Source organism: Lytechinus pictus, chromosome 8 (assembly GCF_037042905.1).
Source record: "Lytechinus pictus isolate F3 Inbred chromosome 8, Lp3.0, whole genome shotgun sequence".
Lineage (NCBI taxonomy): Eukaryota > Metazoa > Echinodermata > Echinoidea > Temnopleuroida > Toxopneustidae > Lytechinus > Lytechinus pictus.
This window is the reverse complement of record NC_087252.1, coordinates 29400717-29428569: the sequence shown is the minus strand read 5'-3', so window position 1 is coordinate 29428569 and position 27853 is coordinate 29400717. Positions and strand designations below refer to the sequence as shown.

The 27853-nt window shown below is 38.5% G+C and overlaps 1 protein-coding gene across 1 annotated transcript in view; it reads left to right on the top strand.

Annotated features, from left to right (window-relative positions):
- The window catches only part of LOC129266556 (uncharacterized), a 168080-nt gene that overhangs the window by 133745 nt on the left and 6482 nt on the right, over nt 1-27853 (top strand). Inside the window, exons 123-153 of the mRNA XM_064104193.1 lie at nt 208-368; nt 902-1129; nt 1529-1864; nt 2459-2710; nt 3069-3236; nt 4081-4251; nt 6584-6738; nt 7453-7593; nt 8161-8302; nt 10010-10143; nt 10592-10768; nt 11540-11749; nt 12334-12496; nt 13085-13263; nt 13876-13995; nt 14676-14782; nt 15266-15431; nt 15663-15773; nt 16728-16875; nt 17674-17786; nt 18623-18847; nt 19863-19958; nt 20453-20695; nt 21114-21293; nt 21868-21987; nt 22748-22942; nt 23819-23983; nt 24930-25093; nt 25847-26009; nt 26470-26686; nt 27045-27266. Coding sequence (XP_063960263.1) covers nt 208-368; nt 902-1129; nt 1529-1864; nt 2459-2710; nt 3069-3236; nt 4081-4251; nt 6584-6738; nt 7453-7593; nt 8161-8302; nt 10010-10143; nt 10592-10768; nt 11540-11749; nt 12334-12496; nt 13085-13263; nt 13876-13995; nt 14676-14782; nt 15266-15431; nt 15663-15773; nt 16728-16875; nt 17674-17786; nt 18623-18847; nt 19863-19958; nt 20453-20695; nt 21114-21293; nt 21868-21987; nt 22748-22942; nt 23819-23983; nt 24930-25093; nt 25847-26009; nt 26470-26686; nt 27045-27266 — 5372 coding nt within the window. The remainder of the gene's footprint in view (nt 1-207; nt 369-901; nt 1130-1528; nt 1865-2458; nt 2711-3068; nt 3237-4080; nt 4252-6583; nt 6739-7452; nt 7594-8160; nt 8303-10009; nt 10144-10591; nt 10769-11539; nt 11750-12333; nt 12497-13084; nt 13264-13875; nt 13996-14675; nt 14783-15265; nt 15432-15662; nt 15774-16727; nt 16876-17673; nt 17787-18622; nt 18848-19862; nt 19959-20452; nt 20696-21113; nt 21294-21867; nt 21988-22747; nt 22943-23818; nt 23984-24929; nt 25094-25846; nt 26010-26469; nt 26687-27044; nt 27267-27853) is intronic.

Genomic DNA, 27853 nt, shown 5'->3' with positions numbered 1-27853 from the left:
GTCTTCCATTTCCTGGAGAGAACTCTTTCTAGGTAGAAGGTTTCCACTTATATCACAACTCATTTTGACCGTTTTCAGGCTTTATGTGAGCTGTCTTGATGTACAAGGTCTTGAAGTGAAGTTTCTTGTTTGAAGGCTATTATTGTATCAAAATCTCGATTGGCACGATAACAAACTCATTTTTCTCCTTATTTTCATCTTTTACAGTACCATCCGACGTGTTGGCGCCCTCTTGAGTCGCACGTCCCAAGAGGTATCTGCGGAGTGTCAGAGGATAGGAGCCTGGGGTGTTCTAGGTCAAGGATCGGGCGGTCTCCTGGTCGCACCTGGAACTGATAACACACCTCTACCTCGGGAAGAACTGTTCGGTAAGTATAAGGACTCGTCAGGATAGGGTAGCATGGGGTGTCCCTTCAAATTTTACCAGATTAAGTTTTAATATTATATTTGTTTAGCCAAGTCTAATGCATTTGCCCACTCTTAATATTTTGTAAACAGTTTGCAATTAAGAAATCTGCATTCATATGCATATTTAGCTTACTTATTCCATCAGGTTATTAATAATGATTATAATGGTCTTAGTTTATAAAGCGCACACACTGTCTGAAGATGCTCATGGTGCTTGCCCAGCAACAGTTCCTCTGTATATACACAGATACACTACAAATATTCATGTGAACATTTTTATTCTAGTAAAATTGTCATTCCAGCAGAGATATTTGTGAAATTTCTGCTATGCAGACTATATATTCTCAAAAATATTCAATTTCAAAGTAGTTATGCCTCCACCCACTGTACATACAGGTGGTAATCAAGGGCATTACATGTATTTCTTGATTACAAATAAATCCTCAACCATTGCCAAAGTGTAAATTGACTTATAATGTCTCTCTAACATCAGGTGCTGATGGTAAACTACAGCAGACAGAGGTGACCAAACGAGACCCGACCACTGGTCTAGTCATTCCAGTTCCTGGATCTCTGATGCTGACCGCCAACGGAGAGGTCAGGAAGGTCAAGGCCAACATGTTTGTCCATCCTCAGACTGGTCACGTCTTACCGATGAATGGCAACGTCTCCTATGACACAATGACATCACGGTTGATCGTTGTAACGGACACATCATCAAGTGAGTTGAATCTTTGCATTGTGTAATGTTATACAGATATTGAATGCTTGACAGTGCAATAGTACAAAATATAGCCCATGGTCAAATGTTTGCTATTCTTTTTGACCAAGTGATATATTTTTATTATTGCATGAGCATAGGCAGTCAATATTTGTCTTGTAGCTGATATTGCAAGGTTAAATTAATGAAATGTGAATCGATACATTTTTAGCTGATATGTCATTATTATGTTGATTAACAGGGAATGCTAGTGGTGCTATTCTAGTGCATTCTATGCCTAAAACAAAGCAAGTCATATTCTTACACCGTAAGTGCAAGATTTTGCCAGTGACAGGCTATAAAGAATACTAGTTTTGCAGCACCATGTAATAGAAATATTCTCATTCATTTACCTTACAGCCGAGCTTCCACGATCAGACGATGGCGTCCTGCCATTCGTGCCCTACCCCATCGACCCCAACTCCGGCCTCCCGGTCCAGTCCCTCATCACCGAAGCAGAGCATGCCGGTGAAATCAAACTGGGCGCGGCCATGTCCGACCCTGCCACCGGTCTCCAGTGCCCAATCCTCGCAATCACCATCCACCCCGAGACGGGCGTGGCCTACCCCCTCTGCGGCACCCATATTGACCCCGTGACCGGACTACCGCTCCCCATCGAGGTCGGGTCACTCATGGTGGATCCGACCAGCGACCAGCCAGTGCCGATCTTGGATGTTTCTATTGATGTAGAGACAGGTAACATCTTTTCTTGCTTTTCACATCAGTTTGGGTTCATTCATTGGTCCATTTTACGAGATTAGAATAACTGGTTCATCATCATCATCATTTTATTGCAGTCAGAATTTTGCCTATAACGCATGGTTACTGACTCTCCTACATGTACATGTAGTGCCATAATGACTCTCCCTCCTACTTATTGTTTTAAACCAAATTTCATTGAATAAAGTGTATAATAACAAGATGAAGTGAAAATTCTACTATCTAGGCTCCAGACAAGCATGTTAAGGGGTAGACCAAACAGTTATTAGACCAGATTGATAGAAGATCAAGTGGGTTTAGCCATGATGGTCTTAGACGATCTAGAAATTAAACCATCTGTTTGCAGACCAAGTAGATCTAGCTATGATAAACAATCTGCTAGTAAACCAAGATGGTTGAGCAATAATGGTGTTAGATGATTTGACAAATAGACAGTCTGCTAGTAGACCAAGTTGGTTTAGCCATGATGGTGTTTGACTATCTGAGAATTAGAACAGATTTTAGTAGACCAAATGGATAACACCTTTGACCAGATTGATTTTGACAACTTACCCATTCTTCTCCTCCTAGGCGACGTGATACCTATCGGTGGTGTCCAACAAACACTGACCGATGCCCACGACGCTTACAGCCCGATGGTCATGTCAGACAAGTTTGTTGAGCCAGTGAGCATGCTGACGGCCCGTATAGGGGGCGTCAGACTGGAAGGGTCGGAGGTGACTCCTACCGGTGGAAGCTACCAGTCCCTCCTGGATGCAAGCTTGATGCTGTGTGAGATCCAAGTCCTGGAGAGGATGAAGACGTACCTTGATAACCTAATGGGTAAGTGGAAAATATTTGAATGAGAAAAACAAATGATAGGAATGAGAGTGGGCTTGATTAGAGAAAGCTTTTACTAAAAACTTATAAGTTATCAGTATTTTTCTAAATGGTTTCTGTATTCGACAATTGTTGCTCCCAGGATATTGAAGAATTGCTTTTCATGATATAATTTAGCCTATTTTTTGAGACAGAACCAATCTTACTGTTCAAAGTGCAATTTAAATTGTTTGTACAGTTCGTACCCTATACAGATTTCGGTTATTACTTTTGCTTGTCTATGCTATTCTAAAAGTAGTGTAAAAAAGATTGGACCATTGGAACGAAGTATTTAATCAAACTTGTTTTTCTGTGGTGTAAGGACCCGATGGAGCCAACTGCCGACATGAGCAGAATCTCCTGGAGACCTCGGTGAAGGACATGACGGCCGTCAGACAACGCTCCAGGACCCATGTCATCAGGGACGCTCTGGATGTCGAGAGGAGAGCTGAGAGGGCTAACATCTTGGCTGTTAGTGGTGGAACTCCTGGTAGGTGGTAGGAGGAATGGTGGTGGTGGTGGTGGTAGTAGTGGTGTTGGGTGGTGGTGGTGATGATGATGATGATGATGATGATGATGATGATGATGATGATGATGATGATAATGATGTTGATGATGATGATCATGGTGGTGGTGATGATGATGATGATGATGATGATGATGATGATGATGATGGTGATGATGATGATAGTGATGATGATGATGATGGTGGTGATGATGATGGTGATGGTGATGATGATGATGATGATGATGATGATGGTGGTGATGATGATGGTGGTGATGATGATGATGATGGTGATGATGATGGTGATGATGGTGGTGGTGGTGGTGGTGATGATGATGATGATGATGGTGATGATGGTGATGATGATGATAGTGGTAGAAATATAATATCAATGATTGTGATGATGTTGGTGGTATGTGATATTGATGATGATAATGGTGATGGTGATGATGATGAAGATGATTATGACGATGATGGTTTTGGTGATTATTATGGTGATGATGAAGATCATGATATAATGTAATGATCCTGGTAAATCAGTAATGACAATTTTGGTGAATTAATGATGATGATGGTAATGTAATATTAATGATGGTGATGATGATGGTGGTGTTGATATATTGGTAATAAATATGAACATGAGGATGATGATGACGATGATTATGATGACATTGATGATAGTGATGCGCCCGATGAATTTGATCATGTGATAATTGATGTTGATGATGATGAAGACGATGACGACAGTGATAATTGAAACAAAAAGAAACAGTAATACCAAAGTACAAACAATTATATCTAACAATCAAATATCCCCTCTATTAATCAGGTATGTACGAGTTTGCAGAAACCGGTCAGCTTCTCCCAATCCTCGTCGGTACCCTCATGTCCGACCCAGGCGGGTCGGGTAAAAAGGTGCCAATTTTAGGAGTAGGCAAGAATCCAGAGACCGGCCGTCTGATGCCGCTCGGCGGGACCATGGAAGACCACGAAGGAGACGGTAGGTTTGCTATTTGCTTTCTTTTTTTTATTCATTTATTGATTTATTGATTGATTGATTGATTGATTTATTTATTTGTTTATTTATTTATTCATTAATATTTCAAAGTCTTACATGTACTTTAGATTTGGAAGAATAAAAAAAAATCAATCTTGTTCAGTCATTTCAAGGTACATGTATCTGTCACTGAAAAATCATAATTTTATATTGTGTATGTATGGAGACAATTTTCTTATGGTACAGTATATGTCAATGATACATATATAAAGTGTAAAAATTACTTTTGTTTACTTATCAAATTGTTTTGGGGGGAGACATGCAGGTCATAGAGATTCAGCTGGCTTTTTCACCTCCTACACAGGTTATGCCAAACAAATAATAATATTAATAAATTTTATGTACTCATCATGTACATGTACCAACTCATACATACATGTACATTGTATGCTTTTACATTTGAAATTTGTCATTCATCTGTTCCTATGTACATGTGTAGATACATTTTACTGTTAATTTATGTACTTATACCCATGCACTTCACATGTTATATAGCTATTATATTTACAGTATACATGTACGTTTGTGTGATCCATTTTATCACACCATTATTCTATGTTCTGTAATCGATTGTCCAATACAAAATAGATTACCAGGAATATTACACAGCCAAATTCATGTATGGAGGTATGTTTAGGAGTATTTCAATATTTTATGCGATGTTTCACTGGAGCACTGTTTCTCTTGTCTGCGGCATCTCTAGGCATGGTTACTGAGCTTAACACTATTTTTATGCATTCTACTTTAAAATAGTGTAGAACTGTTCACAGTATATATGGGCAAACAGTACTTTTCCAAATTTGTCTTCCCTTTATAGTTTTATCCCAACAATGTCTACTGGATTCTTTCACATTTCAGATTCTTTTCTCATTTCAAATTTGCACCTCTGACTCTTGTATTCTGTAACGGACTCTAATCATTATTTGCTCTCTTTATTAGTTGCAAAGTTCAAATAAGTTCTTACTTTGTTTTGGCTTATTGTGTATGATTCAGTATTATTTTTCTGTCAAATAATCACTTTTACCCCACCCCCTCCTAGCAACCATCTGTTTCCTGCTCAGTCAGAAGTCTCCCTGCTCTACTTGCTTTTGTTCTGCATTTATTTTGCTGTAAAATATAATTTATAAGTTGAAAAACTTATCACATAATGGAAAAATATCTGCTTTCTGCTTTGATTCAGCCATAGGCATATAATTTCACAATTTTATGTTTATGTAGTATCCTTCTTAAAGACGAAAATAATGAAAATAACATAACATTTTAATAGACGGAACATGTTTCGAGGTTCACACCTCATCATCAGCCTAAAATCATAAACAGATTGTATTTATACGTTTTGGATATCAAGTACATGTAGTATGCTTCTTTTTTCAGAGAAATGCATGTTATTATGCAATACTTTCTTCTCTGTGTATGTATTTAAAGCCTTAACTTCTCTTTTTCTTGAAATACTACGGAAAGCTCAATGAGTATTTCTTAAAAATAGCTTATAATTGCACTTAAATAGTTTAGAGGATTACAGTAAACGTGTCATGACTCCCTAGTAATCGTGGCAAGTTGAAACCGAGTTCTTCCCTATCGGAATTTAAGAGTATTCAAGATGATAAAATGAACTATCCTTGGTTCTTTGGATTGCATAGTAAGCTGGAGGTTCTTTCTAGGAAGCACAACCCTTTGAAGCTTATATTTTCCCCCACTTCTACTTTTGTCCTCTCCCTGCTCTTTTAATTGATTTTTTTCTGAGTCTGAGCCTTGTGATTAAAGTCTAAGGGGAAAATCCTCCCCCTCCAGTGGACCCATGATTCAGAAGTCTACTCAATTTAATTAAATTTGATTTCATTTGTTTATTTATTTGACCATTTTATGCTCCACAGAAATTTGGCGTGGTGACAAATTTTATTAACATGATGTAAAATCATTTGAAAGTATGAACCTTTGAAAATGTCTCTTTCTTTTGAAAAAATTTTCAGCACCACTTAGTCATTTACATTTTAAATTATTGCTTTAATATGAAAATGCATGTAGATGAACGAGAAAACCTGTCAACTTTTTCTATGATCAACATGCAGTGAGTTCTTAATTTTGCTAATTAAATATTGGAATGTTTTCCTGATTGTCAAATAAAGTTATTTTGTCTTCTTTTCCTGGATTTATTCCAAGCTTGCATATTTTTATTCCTAAAGTGCCACTTGTCTTCCTTGTTACCTTCTATTAATGTGCGACGCATAAATCACCAGTAACAATCTTTTATTCTGTACATGTATTTGCTCTACAGGACTCGTACCTATCATGATCGGTCACAAAGCAATAGATACAGTGACAGGTGACCTCAGCCCGGTGACCGGTGTCCGCATCAACGCAGAGAACGGAACAGTGGTTCCTGTCACCCTCTCGGGAGGAGCAAAGAAAGCCAAGCCCCCACTGGGAGCCGTAAGTTATTCCATTCTAGAATTAATAATAATAGATAATGATGGTGTGTAATTGTAGAGCGCACACGTCCTTCAAACACATTTGTGGTGCTATTTGACTTGTATTTCAAATAAAGTATCCGGGTACGTGAATCGTGTCGTTTTGACAAGTTTAATTTAGCATTTTGTATTTAGTTTGGGTAGCCACTGGGGGCATATGTACATGTACCTGATCAACAAGAATTGTTAAATTTTTTTCATGCAGCTTCATCTGTTCTATGTTGTTGACGATTTTTGTTTTTTCAATTTTTATTCATTGTAACATTAGAAGGAAATCTATTGTGGAGTGAAAGCTTTTATGAATTACTTTTGATCAGATATGGGGCCCTTTGCATAAAAGTTACTATTGTAACTTTGCCATCCGATGGTAAATACCATGGTAACGATGATCAACAGCCAATCAAAATCAAGGAATCTGCAAGTTACCACTGGATGGCAAAGTTACCATAAGTGTAACTGTTCTGCAGTGGGACCATTGGCTCTTTTACATACTGTATGTGTGTAATATTTCAACTTTGTTTAATACAGGCTTTACATGTACATGTACAGGTATGTAATAACTACAAAGATACTTTGGGGTGAAGCTTGCTGTGGAAATATCATGGCTGAAAGGGAATCTTAGTAATAGAAATGATGCCGTACATTTTCTGATATTTTTTGACATCTCTCTTTCAAGGTCTCCATGATTGAAGACGAGCTCGTTGCTAGGCGTGGCTTCTGGCGTCGTCAACGTCAGCGGGAGGAGGAGATGGTCTCTGTGGAATCTCATCTCACCCACCAACTCATCTTAGAGATCGAGAATCTTGCTCCAAACAAGGTATGTCTCATCCCACTATAAACAAAAAATCTTGTGCCAGTCTGCACACAAGGCACATTCTATATTATTTTACATGGAAAAGACTCTTTGAACTCACACTGAGCAGGCAAAGATGATATATGCATAGGTCGACCAACAAACATAATGTATTGATTATCCCTTGGAGTTCCTTGGAATCCTTGATGGACATGCCAAAACAATAGGGGACTACCAAACATGAATCTTGTAGAAATAATCCCTATAGCAGCTTGTCATAAAGCTTAACTTAAATATCTGTGCAGCACGTTGGCAGAGTGACAGCGTACCAAAAAAAAATGTAATCATTTTGATCATGTTTTTTCTTCCTTTACTTTAGAGGGAAGAGGCTCCTAAAGTGCTTGATGAGAAGGCAAAGTTGATGGAGAATTTATAACAAAGAAATGAATAAAATCATTTTAACAATTTTTTATCTGTTCCTTTAAGTCGAAGAAGCCCTTTATATGCTCGCTGAGCAGGCCAGTGGTAGAGCACTTCAAAAAAAGAGAAAAATACAGTGATATTAATACTTTCTGACTTCCTTTACTCTAGGTTGAAGAGGCCCTCGAAACCCTCGCTGAGCAGGCCAAGACGGTAGAGGACTACCAGCGGAGGGAGGTCGAGAGGAGGTCAGAGGCTACGGAAGAACTTGGTAACATCCTACCATCATTCATCATGGCGATACTCTCACAGGGTAAAGTTACCATGGGAACAGGGTGTGGTCAGATAGTTAACCCCTCCCCCCCCCCCCATTAAATGATGATGATACATGTAATAACAAAATCTCAACTTTAGTGTCTGTTTTATACTCATAGGCCCGTATTCTGAAGTCGGGTTTAAGTTAAACTCAGGTTTAAAGTTGTGGTTTAAGTATGGGAAGCCAAAAGTATCAAATTTGTTATTAAGTTGTATGTTTCTTATGTTTACTGTGCTCTTTCCTGATTCATCGATGGTGAAGCCAATAATCTTTTTATACTTCCTAGACAATTATGAATGATTTGAGAGCCAAATGAGCTGAAGTATGATATCTCTATGGTTAGTGATTTATGTAACAATTGGCTCGCCATACTTAAACCACAACTTTAAACCTGAGTTTAAGTTAAACCCGACTTCAGAATACGGGCCATTGTCACTTCTATGATTGAATTAAGATTGATTACAACTTTACACACAGTCAGCAGATGATTTGTCGTGTATTATCACAAGAGTGTCCTCGTACCTTTTGGCCATTTTTTTTTGGGGGGGTGCTCAAAACCTTCCAAATCAGAGCCATTATTGACAAAATCATCACCTGAAGTAATCGACTCAATGGCCCGTATTCTGAACTCGGGTTTAAATTAAACCCTGGTTTAAAGTTGTGGTTTAAGTATGGAGAGCCAATTGGAGCACAAATCCCTTGCAGTACACATTCAATTTATTAACTCATTTGACTCTCAAATTGTTCATAATTGTCTGGGAATGATAACTGAAGTATTTTTCTTTGTTATGAAAGCAAAATTAAACAGAATAGTAAACATAAAAAATATACAATAAAAACAGAATTTTTGGCTCCCCATAATTTAAGCACACAGTTAGACCGTGGTCTGAGTTAAACATCATTTTTAAATGATCACCTTACATTTAGAACCCACTTTTTTTTCAACTCACATGGCTTCAGACCATTTTTCCAAACATATACATGTAGGCCCATATTCTGAAGTCGGGTTCAACTTAGACCAAGGTCTAACTCTGGGCTAAAATTATTAGAAGCCAAACATTCCAAAATTCGTTCACATGGTACATGTATGTTTCTTAAAAATTATCTTATTTATCCTTCCCAGACAGTAAACAATGTTTCGAGAGTCAAAATTAGCTGATACTGCAAGCCTCTACTGTTAGAGATTTATGTCACAATTGGCTATCCATAGTTAAACCACAACTTTAGACCAGAGTTTGAATTAAACCCGACTTCAGAATATCAGACCTGCTAACCAGTACGTTTTTGGCGTATTTACATGTAGTACGTTTTTTTTTTTTTTTTTTTACAAAATCGTAATTTATTGAGAAAAATCATCTCTATATGTCTCTATTTCATAAAACTTACACAAATATGGTTATTAGACCAATGTAATTTTAGGTATATTGTTGTTTTTTTTTCTTCATTTTGTTAAAACCAGGGTGAGATATACATGTACACATGTTTAAATGTTTTTTCTTTTTCATCTGCAAGAGCAGTGCGCATTTTAGCTTGCATGCAGCTTGAGCGCCGCGATGAGCGAGTGCGCCACACATTTTATTATGAAATACACTTTTTTAATCACAGAATACACTTTTTCATTCCCAGAGGTTGGCAGGTCTGGAATATAGGCCTTCTAGCTTAGGGTTCAAGGGGTTGATATGACTATTCTATTTGTCTATACAGGTGACGAACCTGAGAGATTAGCGGCAGAGAAGCACAACGTCGCGCACACCAAGTACAACGACACAGTGCGCAAGTTCCACAACAGATTACAGGCTGAAGAGGGTAAATACAAAGAGAGGATGGAGGAATTGAAGGTGAGATTTCACTGAAGATTTGCTTCAGTTGAGGTACATGTACCTTAATGAAGGGCGCTTCTATCACCTTTGTCTTATTATGATTCATACTAAAATGTGTGGTCAAAAATCGCTAAAAATCTGTAAGGTTACAGACCAAATAATCAATCATTAGTCAGAGAGAGCTGGATAAATCTTTGCTGTAGAAATCATAATCAAATATCAAATTAGTTTATCATACTAGTATCCCTATTCAAGCTCTTTGCACCTTTTTAGTTTTCTCTGTATTCATCTTGCTTACTTAATTTCACTTTCATGTAATCCCATTGACAATGTGCTGTTGTTATTGCATTTGATTTTATCACTTGAATGCAGTGGTTGTGCGTTGTTTGTGTTTTAAAATGAGATGTAAAATTGCTTAATCAATAATAAAAAAATGACTCCATTGTTATTTCTTGATGACTGTTAGGACGCATTGAACCCTGATGCCGAGGCCGGTGCTCTCCATCGTTACCGCCAGGCCAAGGCAAGGCTCCTGTCGGATCTCAAGGACCAGCTGATGAGTAGGACTGAGAATATTGATGAGGACAGGGCGTCTATGGATTATAGAAGGGAAAGGAGTGAGCTGCTTACACTAGAGGCAAAGGTAGACAAGGATGGTGATGGGGACGATGATTGGGATGATGATGGTGGTGATGGTGATGATGATGATGATGATGATGTTGATGATGATGATGATGATGATGATGATGGTGGTCATAGTGGTGGTGGTGGTGGTGATGATGAAAAGAGGAGGGAGTGGATGAGGATGGTGATGATGGTGATGATGATGATGATGATGGTGGTGGTGGTGATGACGATGGTGATGATGTTGGTGATGGTGGTGATGATGATAATTATGACGGTGATGGTGATGATGTTGGTGATGGTGGAGGTGATGATGATGATTGCAGTGATGATGATGATGATGATTACTGTCATGATGGTGATGATGATCATGGTGGTGGTGATGATGACAATGATGATGGTAATGTTGATGGTGATGGTGGTGATGATGATAATGATGGTGGTGGTGGTGATGGTGATGATCATGATAATGAAGATGATAATGGTGATGATGAATATTATTGTGTTATGACATTGACAGTGATGGTTATGCTAGAGATATTATCAGTGGTGTTATTAATGAGGCATACATCAACATACATGTAAGTGATATAAATAATATTTATATCACATATCACAACAGATAGAAACCTCCTCTGAAAATAGAAGAATTTATATTTCAGCAAACAATGCCTGACACTGTTAATAACAGTAAATGTAATTTCAATGAGTAGACCTATTTTCCAATACATGTACAGTTAATTATGACACATGCAAATATGAATTTACTTTTTTCCCCATCATGCAACAGGCTCTCCTGACAAACACAATCTACATCGCTGGAACCTATGATGCTACCATCACCGGAGTCTACGGTGACACCACGGCAACGGAACAGTCTAGCCGAGAGGTCATCCCTCTGCTCAAGCAGCTGATTGCGATGTTGGAACGAGGATCGACCTTTACCCTCTCGGCTGAGCTCATCCAAGGCTTACAAGGCGGAGGATCGACTTCTGTAACTGTAAGAAATGATTCTTTCCTATTTAATTTTTTTTTTGTGGGGGGGATTTTGTCCATTACATGACCTGGGAAGTGTTTCACAGTGATTTAAGTTTGACTTCGTTATTTTCAATTATTCCAAAACTCTTACAGTGCTTGATTGAGCATGTATGAAAATAACAAGAGGGGAGAGAAAGGGCATGAATACATGAGTTTAAATATCTTGGATATTATTGCATAACTTGCATCACTCATTTCTTCAGACCTTGGCCCCATCTTACAAAGACCTCAGATTGATCTGGTCAATCCCAACTTTGGAAAGCCATCAATGTCAGAATTCTTCAATTGGGAAATGTACACAATCTCCCTTTGAAACAAAAACAATAACACATGTGGAAGTACATGTACTGTATGTTTTTAGAAAATATTTTAGCAGGTGTATACATTTTAGATTTTGGTGTTGCTAGCCTTCCATACTGTACATGTAGTTGTGATTCATTTGATCGATTGCAATTCTTTGTAAGACACAACCCAGATATGTAAGAATTTTTTTTTCAAGTTATCAAGTAGATTTTCAATGATATCTTTATTGACTATCTTCTTCAGGTTGGAGGCGCGAATAGCATCATCAATCGCAGTATCGCCCAGGGAGCCAACTACAGTGTCAACGTCAACCAACAGCAAGGCTACATACCACCAGGTCAGCCTGGTGGTAGGACTACCATCAATCTACTCCAAGCTGCACCAGACTCAAGGCCACAGACGGCAGGTAATACTTGTGTGTTCTGTTTTCCTTCTTTTTTTGTTTTTTTTGCTTTGTTTTTGTTATTGTTTGTAAATTGTGTAAGACCCTTCACTGTGGTACGGTAATTGAGGGAATAGACCTCGATAGGCCAGTGGCTTTCTGTCTTTCCATCACATCTGCTGTACAACGGTGATCATCTTTCCTTCTTATCCGTTTGTTATTATACATGTAAATCCTATATATTTGTCAATTCCTCTTATCTGTCCTGTTGTAAGCAATATACATGTATTTTCATATTTTTGTGTATTTTTTTAGAGATGTGAAATGATGCTGAAACTGAGATCAGTATCATAATCTGTTACCTCCCAACCCAGATATTGCTTGTACAATACATGTACTTACATTTAAATGGGAATTTATAGAATTTTTAAAGTCCATTGGTTGAACTGAAGGAGAGCTATTTGTCATTTTGTAATAGCTTCAGAGAAATTTTAAGATATGATTCTATGTAAGACGTTGGTTTAGGTATGTGTATATGTACATAAGTTTTAGAAAAAAATTATTCTCTAAAATATTAGGATTTGCCATCACCATCATTTTTCTCTTTTTCAGCTGTAAGCTCTCATGATATCAGAAGTAAGCTCGTCGTCCAGGACACGTTGCAGTCACTTACTGAAGAGAGCAAGACGGAGATGGCCAAGACACTTGTCGAGAGACAGACGCTTGAATGTGTGAAACTGGAAGAAGAACTGAGAGGGGAGGAAATCAAGTCTATCAATGCCATTATTAAGGTAATAGTGTAAAGTGGGTCTTAAATAGGTAAAGAAAGATGTGAAGAGATGGATGAAGAAGGGATAGCTGAAGGAAGAGCAAGGATAGCTACAATAAGAAAGAGATGAACTATAAAGAAGCAGGAGGAGAAGAGAAAGTAGAAGAATGAGGCAGAGAGAAAAAAGAAGGAACACGTCAAACTATTGATGTTGAGGGGGAGAAAGGGTTAGTAGGAAGAATAAGAAATACAATTATTAATAGAGTTTCAAGTTTATTTTTATTGATTTCAAATCCAAACATAAATAGATGAACAGAATGGACACAAATTTCTGGCATAAGAAACAACCCCCCCCCAAAAAAAAAAAAAAAAAGAGGAGGAGAAAATAAAGAAGTGGAAGGAAAAAGAGTATGACATAAGTACTTTTAACACACCCAAGTACTAACCAAATAAATATATAACTTACATGTACATATCATATAATTTTCACCAGAGTCAAATTCAATTCAAGGTTTATTAAAAACATGAGTTGCAGCCAAATGGCTAAATTGGTCATGCATACAAAGTACAACAAATGCACAAGCAATATCATAATAGTAACTTGTCTTTCCATCTTCATTTCTTTTGTTTTTAGTCACACGAAGAGCAGAAGGAAGAGAAGACTAAGAAAATGAAGGAAGAACTCAAGGCTAAACTTCAACAAGCCAAGACAGAACAGGAGAAAGAGAAACTCATCGAAGACTTCATCTTACAAGTAAATCAAATAGCGTTGTATGAAGGAATTATCTTGGTCGCATTTGATTCAAAGGACAAAACGTAAAAGATCTTCGGAATTAATTTTTAGTAGACTTCAGTAGGCTGTGTAGATGTAATTGGATATTGGTAAATTGCATGATTTAAACAAATTCTTGTCGATGTGTATGGAAAATGTTTCGAGATGTTAAAAAATGTCTAATGTTCAAACTCAATCCTATTGAGTCATGCAAACATTAAATCTTTGTCAACTGATAGCAGCCAAAAAGACTGTAAATTGATGCCCATTTTTTTAGCAATAACTTGATAGATCCAATTAACAACTCTCCAAATGAACTTTATTCATATGCATATGGGTGTTAGAAAGAGATTATATTTCAGGGAAGTTGTAAATTTAAGAAGTTAGTACTGTCAATATAATTTTGATTTTGCCATGGTAGAGACATATATTTTGACTTTGCATAGTCCAGGATCCATTAGTTTATAGTTTGATGACTTTATTGCTGTTGATTGGAGTGGTGATTGGATAAGACTCCAGATTTTTTGTCAATTTGTAAAGTTTGGTGTATTATAGATTTAAAATCCAGCTATGGTGGAGGTATGAATATGATATCATGTCCTTCAAAATACATGTAAAGCTCATATTTTAAGATATTTTATTCTTTTGTTGTTTCATTGTAGTCCACCAAGGTTTCATCAAGTATCGAAGCCGAGAAGCAGAAGCAGTTGGAGAATCTCAGGAAGAAACTTGGCGAGAAGAGATCCCGCAAGAAGAAGGAGCTTCACAGGTAAATACTTCATCCTCTTTATTTCTGTCTTTTCATAAGCCTTTTCATCTTCCACCCCTCTCTGTTTCTTCTTTCATGCAGCAAACGGGAATATCTTGGTGAAGAACTTGTTTGTGAGATGCCCTCTACAGAAAGATGTCTGCTCCATTCTTGCTGAATTGTTCTTTCCTTTCCTTCATTACCTATGCCATTATAAAACCTCTCTGTTTCTCTTCTTTCACCCAACAAACATCTCTTGGAGGCCAAACTGGAAAGACTTAGTGAGGACATTGTTCATGAAATGTGGCCTACTCTCGTCTCCTTTTCATCATTATATGGGCCATTATGATTCCTCTACTTTACCCAGTAAACATCTCTTGGAAATCAAAAAGGAGATCTCTGGACATTGTTGCCAAGATATCCTCTCCAGAAGGATGTCCTTTTTCTACTCTTACCTATATGTGTGTCATTCTAACACCTCTTTTGTTCTCTCCTTTCACCCAGCAAACATCTCTTGGAGGCCAAGCAGGAGGGTCTCAGTGAGGACATTGTTCCCGAGATGACCGTTGAGGACGAAGATCACCAGGCCAAGCTCCAGAGACTTCTCATGCTCCAGCAGAACAAACTCATCGCTCAGCTTCAACAGGCTTATCTGGAGGATGACTTGGAGGTTGGTTAGATATTATTTTGTCATCATTACTTATAAAACATGAATGCCAGTTTTGGTGACAATCTGAGGGTTTCATAACATTTGCTTCGGCAACAATTGCTCTTCTAAATGATGTCTGTAATTTGTTTTTGTCTTGTAGATGGAGAAGACTCATAATTTATTTGATCGGTTTAGTTACATTTCAAAGCATTCCATATATGAGCTTTATTTTATTTTGTTTTTGTCTTTTAGATGGAGGAGAAGAGGAATAATGGATTTGATGAGGACATGGAGGAGAGGATGAGAAAGTTCAATCTGAGTAACAGACCCAAGATGGCTGCCGTTATTGATAATATGCAATCAGTAAGTTTACCCGGTTTTTAAATGTCCGTACAGGTTTTTAGTCCGGACAAAACTACAATTTTAGGATCTTTGCAATCAATATTTCATTAATCAATTGAGAATAATATCAGACAATATTACAAAGCACCATTATTGAAAATTAGTTTTTGCTATTTAATGCACAACATTTGAGAAAATCCAGAGCACTTAAGCAGATGATTTTATCTGCTTATGTGTCAGTACGCACAACCCCCTATCCTACTACAAATACAGATATGCCAGTGTTCATGATTTACCCTGACAACTTCTCATACTATGCCTTTTAGGCCCGAATTCACAAAGGTGGTTTTGAAAACCCAAGGTTCAGTCCATGGTTTATGCAGATTTCCGGTATAAATTACGCTCAATTTAGTGCGTATCGGGCGCGTGTATAAAAAATTCCAATGTTGATGCGCGCTTTTGTCACAGTGCGCCAAATTGACGCCTGTTACCATGGTTAGATACGCTATTTTATTCATGAGTCCACTGTTTGAAGAGTGGACTCATGAATAAAATAGTGTGGATAATCACAGCAACAGGCGTCAATTTGGCGCACTGAAAAAAACGCTCATCAGATTGGACATTTTTAAATATATACGCGGTAAAATAGGCGTAATTTATTCAGGAAATCTGAATAAACCATGGACTCAAACGTGGGTTTTCAAAACCACCTTTGTGAATGCGGGCCATGGAGTTCTTTAACATGTCCTGGGGAATAGTGCTGACAGAGTTGCATTTCACCTCAACATTTCCAAAATGGGTGCGTCTGATTTGAATTATTTGTTGTCAGCTTCTCAACCAAATTTGACTTTCATGTTATGTGTGTTTGTGATGTACACTGTAGCAATCATTCTTAATGAGGAAGACAAATTCTAACAGGAATTAATTTTCAACTTTGTAATCACATATGTCATCTATTTTGTGTGTGTTATGCAGGAATCGTCGACGACAAGGAAGACAAACTCCAACATGAAAGACAAGATGAGGAATAGGATGAAAGGGAGGAGAGCGACCAAGTCGGCCAAAGACCTCTTGCCTTCGGGCTTGGATCCAGAGAGCACCATTGCTATGGAGTTCCTTGCTGGTGAGTAGGAGGATAGTGGTGCTGTTTATGATGATGATGATATTGATGATGGTGATGATGGTGGTAATATTGATAATAATGATAAAGATGATAACGGTGATAATGATGGAAATTATGATGATGGTGATGATAGTGGTGATAATGATACAGATGATGAGTAGGAGGATTTTGGTTGTGGTGGAGATGATGATTGTGATGGTTGTGTATTTTTATGATGATGATGATGATGATGAAAATGATGGAAGATTTTCTTTGAATATGGTGATGATGGTGGAGATGATGATAATTGAAGAAAATGATGATGGTGGTGATAATGAACAATGATGATGAAGATGATGATGATGATGATGGTGATGATGATGATGGTGATGATGGTGATGAAGATGATGATGGTGATGATGATGATGGTGATGATGATGATGAAGATGATGATGATGATGATGGTGATGATGATGATGATGATGATGGTGATGAAGATGATGATGGTGATGGTGATGATGATGATGATGGTGATGATGATGATGATGATGATGATGATGATGATGATGATGATGATGATGATGGTGATGATGATAACAATGAGAATGAGAATGATGAAGATTGTGACAATGATTATGATGATAATCGTGATGATCATGATGATTAATATAATGATGAAGATAATGACAATAATGATGATGATGGTTATATTGATTATTATAATAATAATAATACTTAATGATTATGATCGTGATAAATGTGGTTATTATAATGACAAAGAGGATGATGATGATGATCTCTTCTCTCATGGATTTTCAGCTGATGCTGCTCAAGAGGATACCGATGGTGCCCGTGGAATCAGTGCTGCCATGGAGGCTCTCTCAGATATTGCCAAGGAGAAACAACTCAAAGAGATGGATCAAGTAATCCAGGTCAGGTAGAAAAATACTCTCTGCCAAATATGAACTAAACCAATAGTAACGTGGAGAAGGTTTCCGGTTCACCATGTGTAAGATGACGAAGGGAAGGAAGTACAGGCAGAAAGATTGAAATGGAAAGATGAGATAGAATGAACAGGGAAAATTAGAAGTATTCTTCTCTTGAAAGTGAGTGAAGTCCTGAAAAGGACTGTAAACCAGATGAGATGAGCTGAATATGGCTGGAGTAGCGATAGTTTACAGTCCTTTTCAGGACTTCACTCACTTTCAAGAAAAGAATACTTCTAATTTTCTCTGTTCATTCTATCTCGTCTTTCCATTTCAATCTTTCTGCCTGTATTTCCTTCCCTTCTTCATATTACACATGGTGAAGCATAAACCTTCTCCAGGTTATAAACTCCATGCAAACCTACAAAGATCATCTAAACCAATAGTATAGATTCAAACCTCTACGGGCATTTGGTAATGTTCATTCATTCATCTCATTTTAATGAAACTATCAAATCATGTAATACATATTATGTGCATATTGAGTCTTGAGATCATATAAATGGTAATGATGATAACATTTTTTGTGATTATGGTTAGGATGTTGATTGTGATGATGGTGATGTGATGGCTATGGTAATATTGGGTTTGGTATTGTTTGGGATTTTGTATCAAGAGGCAGGTAAATAGAGATTGTTAAAACTTTATATTGTATATTTTATCATATTATAGAAAATATTTTAGTATCTTTAGCTAGTTATTGATTGAAAAAATGTCCTAAAATTTACACATTTTATCAAAGAAATTAAGAATTAACGTGAATACTGTTTTTAACCTTTCAGGAAATACTCGCTGAGGAAGCCGAAGAGCTGACCGCGGAGGAGAAGGAGAAACTCCTCCAGGATTACAAGGCGATCGTCGCGAGCACCGAGGAGAAGCTGAGCGACTCCAAGCAGGAGCAACGAGATCATCTGATGGCTAAGCTCGCTGCGAGGAAGAGATTGAAGGAGGAGGTGCTGAAAGAGGAAGCGGTTGCTAAGGAACTGGAGCATCTCAGTAAACAACAGGTGGGTTGGTTGAGTGACTCGTACAGAGCTGCCAAGTAGTACGGATTTTCCGTATTTAGTACTGATAAATGAGATGGATACTGATGGTTTCATGCAAAAAAAATGATTTCTAAAGTTTCAGTTTTATGTGTCGTCCTGTGGTATTTCTTTGAAAATACTGATTTCCTCACCAAAATACAGATTTTCAGCTTTAAAGAGGCTGAAATGTGCTTGTTCAGTTTGGCAGCTCTGCTCATGGTCATGTAGAAGAGGTAGAAGGAAAGATAGAACAAAAGAGATAGAGACAATGATGATGTTATATGGTGCACAACTCATGTGTACCACTGCTAGGACACAAACATTGAATCGTCCTTTGTTTCTCTGGGTTAAGAGGAATGAACGCCAGAGAGTGAGAGAGGGAGAGAGAAAAAAGGAGGAGTTTGGGGTTGGGGCAGATCAACTGATACATAAATTTGAGGACGAGGTCTAACTTGGGTGTTAGATGATGCAAATCGACAGTAGAGGGGTGTAACAAAGATGTAAAAAATGAATAGTTACAAACATCATTGGTTTAGAAGTAGTCACTCATTAATAACCCAAACCAAATGATTTACTCTCTAGGAAGTGAAGGGAAGAAAGAATGAAAGAGATAGAGAGACAGACGATGTATGGTGCATAACTCACGTTTATCACTGGTATTACACATACGTCAAACAGTCCTTGGGTCAAGGGTCAAGGGCATGAACACCAGAGAGAAGAGGAGTTGGGGGTTGGGGCAGATCAATTGATACATAAGTTTGAGGAAGAGATTTACCTCGGTTGTTAGATCATGCACAGTGACAGCAGAGGGGTGTAGCAAAGATGCCAGATATGAATAGTTACATACATCATTGTTTTAGATGTAGTCACTCATTAATAAAGCAAACCAGTTTCCAGAGAACGATTTACTATCTAGAAAGTGTATAAAATGGATAAAAAGACTCAAATTTGATATATCTTGCCATATAAATGAAATGTTTCCCTTCCCTTTTTTTAGGTACTACGAGGCAATAACGAAGGCCAAGATGCGCTCAGTGATGTCCATGACAGAGCTAATGATGACGAGGCAGCGTTCAAGAAAAACAAACTCTTGGTGAGTTGTTCAGTTATGCTTTATCAATGTTATTCCATGTGTATGATATGGCAGATAATTGGGAAGATCAGTTAGAAGATCATTCCCTTACAAAGCAGACTTGGTCCAAAGACCAAGCCTTGGGGAACTCCAAAGGCTATTGATAAAGAAATTGTACTTGAAATTGCTAAACATTCATGTCGGATGCAAATTGAAAAAATTATATAGAAAAGTAGAATGAGGGTATGTACAAACTTCCTGCATAAGAGAAAAATAAACTTGGTATGTTAAGCCCTTTATTCTATACTTTGAGAGTAGAACTATTCATATAGACTAAAAAAAAAACAGAGACAAATTATTTCAATAGGTCCAACAAATAAGTGGTCAGACCTACATGTGCAGAGTTTATAGAATATACCCTATGGAGTTGAAGAGTTGAATTCATTTCTAGAAGTATTTGCTTAAGTGAAACCTCGATTGATCAATGTCTCCACCCTCTTCCTTGATCCCTGCAGGAAAACCAGCAGCATCGCCAGGAGGCCCTGGAGATCAGCCAACAGACGGAGCTGAAGCGATCCGCCAAGGAGCTGCAAGAGGAGCGGGCCCGTCTGGAGGGAGCTGTTGACAGTCAGCTGGAAGGACAGAAGGGGGAGGTGTTGGCGAGGAAGCAGCAGGCATTTGAGAAGGAGATGCTTCTGAAGGGGAAGCAGCTTGATAAGGATCAGTCCAAGGAGATCATCGAAAAACATCAGAAAGAGGTAAGAACCGGGCTCACATCGATCGACCCCAGTAGTAGAACCTGTAGACTTTGATATTACTTCAATAAAGTTGATAATATTTGGCAAAAGGCGTGGTAGAACATGGTCTATATTGTAAGCTGAGGACACTTGCCCGTTGACAACCTTCGATCTTTATATGCTATAGATCTATTGGCTCTTTCATATCATACCAAATAAAGTCTTTACTGACCGACAGTAATTATTTCCTCCATTAACGCAAACAGTTTTACATGTACATATACATGTAATTAGGCCTAATCAGACAATGAAGGTGATTGAATGATTATCACAACTGCCTTGATGTTCCCAGACCTCGTGGTTCAGATTCTGGAGACTTGTCCACTGACCCATAACATGAAATTCATCAAATTGATTTCCTTTTGATTTATTTATTTAGATGGAGCTTCTCTCACAGAGCATGGATGACGAGAAGAACCGTCAGCGGGCGGCCATCGCTGAGCGGATTGCTAAGAGGAAACAGCAGAAAGAGGAGAGCTTGAAACAGATGCACTCCGCCGAGATGAATCAAGAACTACTCAAACAGCGAGCTGAGAGAGATGAGCTGGCTGATAAGCAGGTATATTCATCAATTCAAAGTTTCTAGAGAAACATTCACCTCAGAATACTACAGTGCATGTACCTGTTGTTTCCAGAAAGTTGTGTATTTGTACAGGTTTACTATCCATGAAATTTACTTTGACGATGAGAAGATGTTATTTTAGCTATATACCTTTCAACCCTGAAGCAAACCTAGAAAATTGAACAATTTCTTTTTCAGATAGAATGGTAGATGATTAGATAAAATAGATGGATGGGTAGATAAAAAGGTAGGTAAGTTGATTGGTCGGTTGATACATTGGCTGATTGATTGATTGATTAATTGATTGATTGATTGATTGATTGATTGATTGATTGATTGATTGATTGATGAATGTCACAGACAAATTAACATAATTGTATATGAATACAGACATGCATATAGATATGTAATGTGAGATGGATGTTGTGGTGGATACAAAATAATTCAATTTACCAATGATCCTCTATGTGCATGTACATGTATATGAACACAAATGCTATCCAGCGATTATGAAGTACATGTACCTCTGCTGATAATTTTTCCGTTGATGTGTCTTAATTCCGATCTCCAGCACAAGGATGTGGAACGTGATGCCTTGGTGGATGCCCTCAACACGGACAAGACTTCAAAGGCTGAGAATGTCATCTACAGAGTGCTGAGGCAACGGCATATCAAGGAACAGGTTCACCAGGTCAGTGTTACATGACAATCAGACAGTCACGTGATATCATCAAATGATTGTCACATGATAGGATAACGTGATAGCATCACATGATAGTCACATGATATCAAATGATGGTCACATGATAGGATAACATGATAGCATCACATGATAGTCACATGACAAAGGAATGTCTCAAACCAGACATGGTTATGGGCCATGCGTCTTTATTCTGTGCACCTCAAAGACAGTGTGCATTTGTGTCATAAATGCCGACATGTCTCATTTCTCATCAGTAATGGATATCAACCAACATCATGAAGATCTGCTTTGTTTTTAAATGTAATTAACTTATTTGCATGTACATGTACATGTAGCTGTTAGCAGTATTTTGTAAAATATGGTTTTAAAAATACTGCTGGTTCTCTTAAAATTTTAGGATGACCTGGGAGATGTTTCACAAAGATTTGAGTATAACTTGGAGTCCCACTTAAATGCTGACGCTTACATGATGTGCAACGCGCAGTCTTATTGATCAATATGCAGTAGTGCACGTCCTCTTGGCATGATCTGACCAATGCGGTCATGCCCGTTATACCGCACGCAACTAGGCATTTTTAGTGAGACTTAAATCTTTGTGAAACACCCCCCTCCCTGGTTTTATAACTAGGAAGATGGAATCTGTTTCCCTACAGTCCTCAGAGTACAGTATAAGTGTTCTAAATCTTGCTATCCCTCATGCAAATCTCAATCAAACTTTCATCATCCTTGCACTTTGTCTTGGCTACAGGAGGAGCAGATGGAACAGGAGAAGGAGGTGGAGATGGCCCGCATCAAGGCCAAGGCGACGGAGCAGCTCCAGAAGGACCGGGACGCCCTGGTGGAGGCCCAGCAGAGGGAGTTCCTGGAGCTGGTAGCCAACTCGGGCTCCATGTCTCCCGGGGAGCTGGAGGATAAGAAGGAGGCCTTGCAGAGACAGCATAAGGTTAGGACATGGATTGGAGATTGGGGTAGGGTAATAGGATGGACTAACAAAGTGGGATATGGTTGGTAGTCATGTGGGGTGTTAGGGGTAGATGAGATTGGTAGAAACTGCATAGACCACATTAGGTAAGGGTATAGCTCAGAGGGGAAGAGGAGTAATATAATGGGGTAACAAAGATATGAGGGGTAGGAAAAATTGGTTGAAAACTGCACAGGCAACATAAGGTAAGGACATGGATCGAAGAAGGAGGTTGGGTAGTAGAATGGGGAAAAAAGAGGGCTATGAGGGAGGGATGGATAAGTAGAAACTGCAGAGACTGCATAAGGAAAGGACATGCATTGGAGTAGAACGAGCGGTAATAAAGTATGAGGGGTGGAGAGGTAATGAAAGTAAGACAATCGGTATTGGTTTTGATAATACCTATTCGCTTCTGTACACTACAACATTTCCTTGAGGTACTTTGATGTCACCTTGAAGGCCACATATTTCCATCATAGCAAGGTATATATATATATGAGAATACGGTAGGCATCCTGACCGTAATAGTCTGTAATTACAGACGCTTCTGACGAAGTCTTATTAAAGACGAAAGCTAAAGCTAAAATGGTGTCCTGCGTCATCTTTTGAGTTGCCTCATCACAATACATGTACATGTTTCATACTCACACCTCAAGAGCGTTTGGTACAAGCAAACTTGTCATCACATTATATATATATATATATATGTACAGTAGAATGTATGGTGTGTGTGTGTGGGGAGAGGTTAAGGAGGTCCCATGGGACCCTTTTGAAAAAAAAAAACGGCACATTTTACTACTAATTTTCTACTAGTTACTGGTTTACATAAAAACAATGATAATTTATGTTCATCCACAGAAACAACTTGCCGAGTTTGACCGTGGCTCCGCCCAGAAGATAGAGCAGGCCATGAAGGATTGTCTACCAGCCCTTGAGGTCAAGCAGGCTCAGTCCCGTCTTGCTCTCAGAGAGAAACAACTTCAAGAACTTGCTGAAGCCATGAGGGATCTATCGCCAGAAGAGGTAGGAATCAGACCCTCTTCATTGATTTGACTTATTTATATTCCACATTCACAAAGATGTATTCATGTATATACAAATACTGCAAAACAGGTAATATAAGAAGGAAGGAGATAATAATAATAATACATGTCCATTTATATAGCGCAGTTACTACGTGCATATACTCAACTGCGCTTTGATACTTGGTATCATATTATTACCCCGGCTGTAGCTAAGCCGCCATATTAATAGGCGCTAAAGCGTTCAAGGAATAAATCCTACCGGGTACCCATTCACCTCACCTGGGTCGAGTGCAGCACAATGTGGATAAATTTCTTGCCAAAGGAAATTACACCATGGCTGGGATTTGAACCACGACTCTCTGTTTCAAAGTCCGGGACTAATCCACTTGGCCACAACGCTCCACAGATAATGTGACAAAGACGATAAGTGATGGGATCTCCTGAAAATCTAAGCATATTTGATTTGTATCCAAACCCTCTTGATAACAATTTCACATATTTCACTCTAAGAAAGGTCAAGTTTCCCTATTCCAAGTAATTAGAATAGTCTCTCCATTAACATGCATTCATATAGTTAAGTCAAATTAAAAAAAATAGTAATAAAAACCTATTATTTTCTCTCCAATTCTCTCTTTGTAATATAATAAGCATTTGGAGAGTATATTACTCATTGCAGATTATTTCATACATTATAAAACGTTTTGGCTTGTCATTAAAGAAGGTGCTATAGAAGCATGAATGTATGTCTCTATACATGTAGGTACTTTGCTATTTTGCTAAAGTTTATTTCCTGTTACCGAGCTCGTGCAACAAATTTGATGTTTTGCTATATTTTATACTATTGCACTTTCAGACATTCAGTATTTGTCTCATATTCAGTCAATTCAATTTCACCCCCAAATAAAAAAAGCCCACTTCATTCCAAATCCATTTTCTTTCATCAGGCACTTGTCCAGCAATACACCGATCTGGCCGAGAAGGCAGCGGCCGATGCCCAGAAGTTCCGCCAGACCAAGGTTGCGGAGATGCAGGGAGAATTGGACCGCATCAAGGCGGATAAGAAGAGGAGAGACGATGCTAGAAAGGCCAAGATGGAGCAGGAAGTTGCGTAAGTTACTCAGACAAAATATGGTGTTTTTATTGTCCTACATGTACTTACAAATGATTGATTACTTGAAGGGTGTTTTAATAATATGCATCCTAAATCTGATATATCAAGGACTGAGCAGTACAATGAAGTGTAATTCATAGTCTTTCCAGCTTGTTAAGAAATTGTAACTTCTTACCAACAATTGCCCACCAAAAATACATGGTGTAACATGAAACGCACTACACTATTGTTAAGATGTTCTTGTGGAATGAGTGGTAATGATAAGCCTTCATAGTAGTGATGGTGAATTGATGGTTTTACTTTGTATCATCTGGGAAAAGGTTTGTTTGTTTTCTAGATCCAACTTTGATTGGTATTAGTTGTAGTAATGGAAAGAATGCTTATAGGTACTTATAGTACTGAGGACGTGACAATGATAATCGTTATTAGTTGTTCATCAGCCTTCATGGATTATTATTTGCTGGCCCCCGACTTTGTGAAAAGCATAGGAAATACCTGTAACAGAGACATCTGTGCAGGTAGCAAACTTGGTGTGCCAGCGAGAAATCCTTCTGCCAATCTTGATTAGCCTCGAGCAACTGTCAGGCCATGGAAAGTGAGATAAGGACTTTGCTCAGGCATTTTCCAGTGGCATTGCATAACATCCACTAGTCATACATCTTGATCTATCATGGTTCGACCGTGTGTGATCTGTAAGAAAATGGTGTAAAATTCCGCGTTAAGACAGACAATCCCTCTTTCAATTTTCAGTGCCTTGGAAGCCGAGCTGGAGAATGACAGGATCCGTGAGGATGAGAGAGAGAGGAAGAGACAGCTGGAGAAAGAGAGAGCAAAGGAGAAGCAGAAGGAAGAGGCGGAGAGACGTCTCCAGCAGGAGCTGAAACACAGCGAAGGAAATGAAGCCGCCAAAGAGGTAAGGAAGGGATGATGACAATGATGATGGTGATGGTGATGAGAAAGGTGGTGGGGATGATGGTGATGATGATGATGATGATGATGATGATGATGATGATGAAGATAAAGGTGTTGATGGTGGTGATGATGTTGATGCTAATTAGGAAGACAATAATGAAGAGGAGGAGGATGGCGATGATAATTATAGTAATGAGGAGGAGATTGGTGAAATTATCTTGTTGATTTTGATGATAGTGATAGTAATGACGGCGATGATGATGATTGTGATGATGTTGATGTTTTGATGTGGTTGTGGCAAGATGATAAGGGATGATCATTATTAATTATGATAATGATAGTGACATGATTACAAAGATGACACAGTGATTATAGTGAAAGCGATGAGAATGAAGATGATAACACCATCTTGAATACTCACACTCACATACTACCAATCATCAACCTCAACCCCGTTACAGAAACTCCTCCAAGAGCACAACGAGAACATGAAACGGTTTGAGGAGAACTTCCAGAAGGACCAGCAGAGGAACACTGACAGGACCAAGGCCAGGCTGGAGGCTAGGAAGAAGAAGAAGCAGGAGCAAGAGATGGCCCGTATCCAAGGAGAGATAAAGAACCAGAGTGATGTAGATGAGAGGAGGACGCAGGATCAGATGAATCTCATTCAACAGAAAGGTAAATCAGAGAGCTGCTGTTATTGAAGTCTTCTGATTTCATTTCTATAACGCTTCGTATTGGTGATTTACACTGTTAAAGATGTGCCCAGTAAAATAGAAGATACAATCGGTTATACAATTAAGCACAGTTGGGAGTCTTTGGCAAAGTACATGTATGTACAGATGTTTGCTGTCAAATATATATTTCAAGCATACCTCTTTTTTTTAGTCCACATTGGAAATGCACTTTAAAAATCATCATCCAGAAGTTTTGACACCATCTTAAACTTGGGTACAATGGTTACTTTGTCACTTCGCAATACAGTGTATGCAATATGAGCATTACAATGATAAATTTCCTCATTTTACTTCCCTAGGTGCGTCTGAGCTGAACCAGAACAGCGTGAACGCCTGGCGTCCCGAGACCCCCGGCGACTGGGCCCAGAGGATAGAGGATGGGTTGAACGAGAAGCCTGATCTTCCTGAAGGTGTCAACCAGGCCATGTACTCCGCTCTTATGGCGTCACCGTTCTTCACTGATCTTAAAGAGATCGAGGAGATGCTCAAGGATACCCTAGGATTCAAGGACGGTGTCAAAGGTCAGTCGGGATTCTTTAAAGACAGTCTCGAGGACTGGGGAGCGTTTCATGTAAGAACTTGTCGGACATTTTATCCGACAAGTCCTGTTTTATCTGGCAGGCGTCATAGTAACAGTGCTCCTCAGCCAATCAATTTGTCAGATGAAAATGTTCATAAAACTCTCCCATTTCATTTGTAAATACAACTGTGGTGATTTTACCATCATGGTGACAGGACTCAGCAGCCAATCACAATTAAGGTATCCCTGGTAGTTACAATAATGGCAAAACTACCAATGTTTAGAGTCTTTGTGGAACAGGCCCCAGATGTTGGAAAGATAGAACGCGATAAGATTAATCAAAAACACTCTTTTACTTCAGCATTTAAAACCAATTTATGTAGTATTCTCTGCTATAAATACTTACCCCCAATTAAACTCAGTCCAAATAGTCGCTTGAAATACATGTAGCGTTCAATCTCACCGTGTCCACAAATATTTCAAGTTCATTGCTTGATGTTCTTGCCTTTGCAGAAGTAGTAGCATTCCACATTCCCCTTTCCTATGAGCTTTAAATGTATAAATTTGTTAATTGCTGTGTATCCTGAT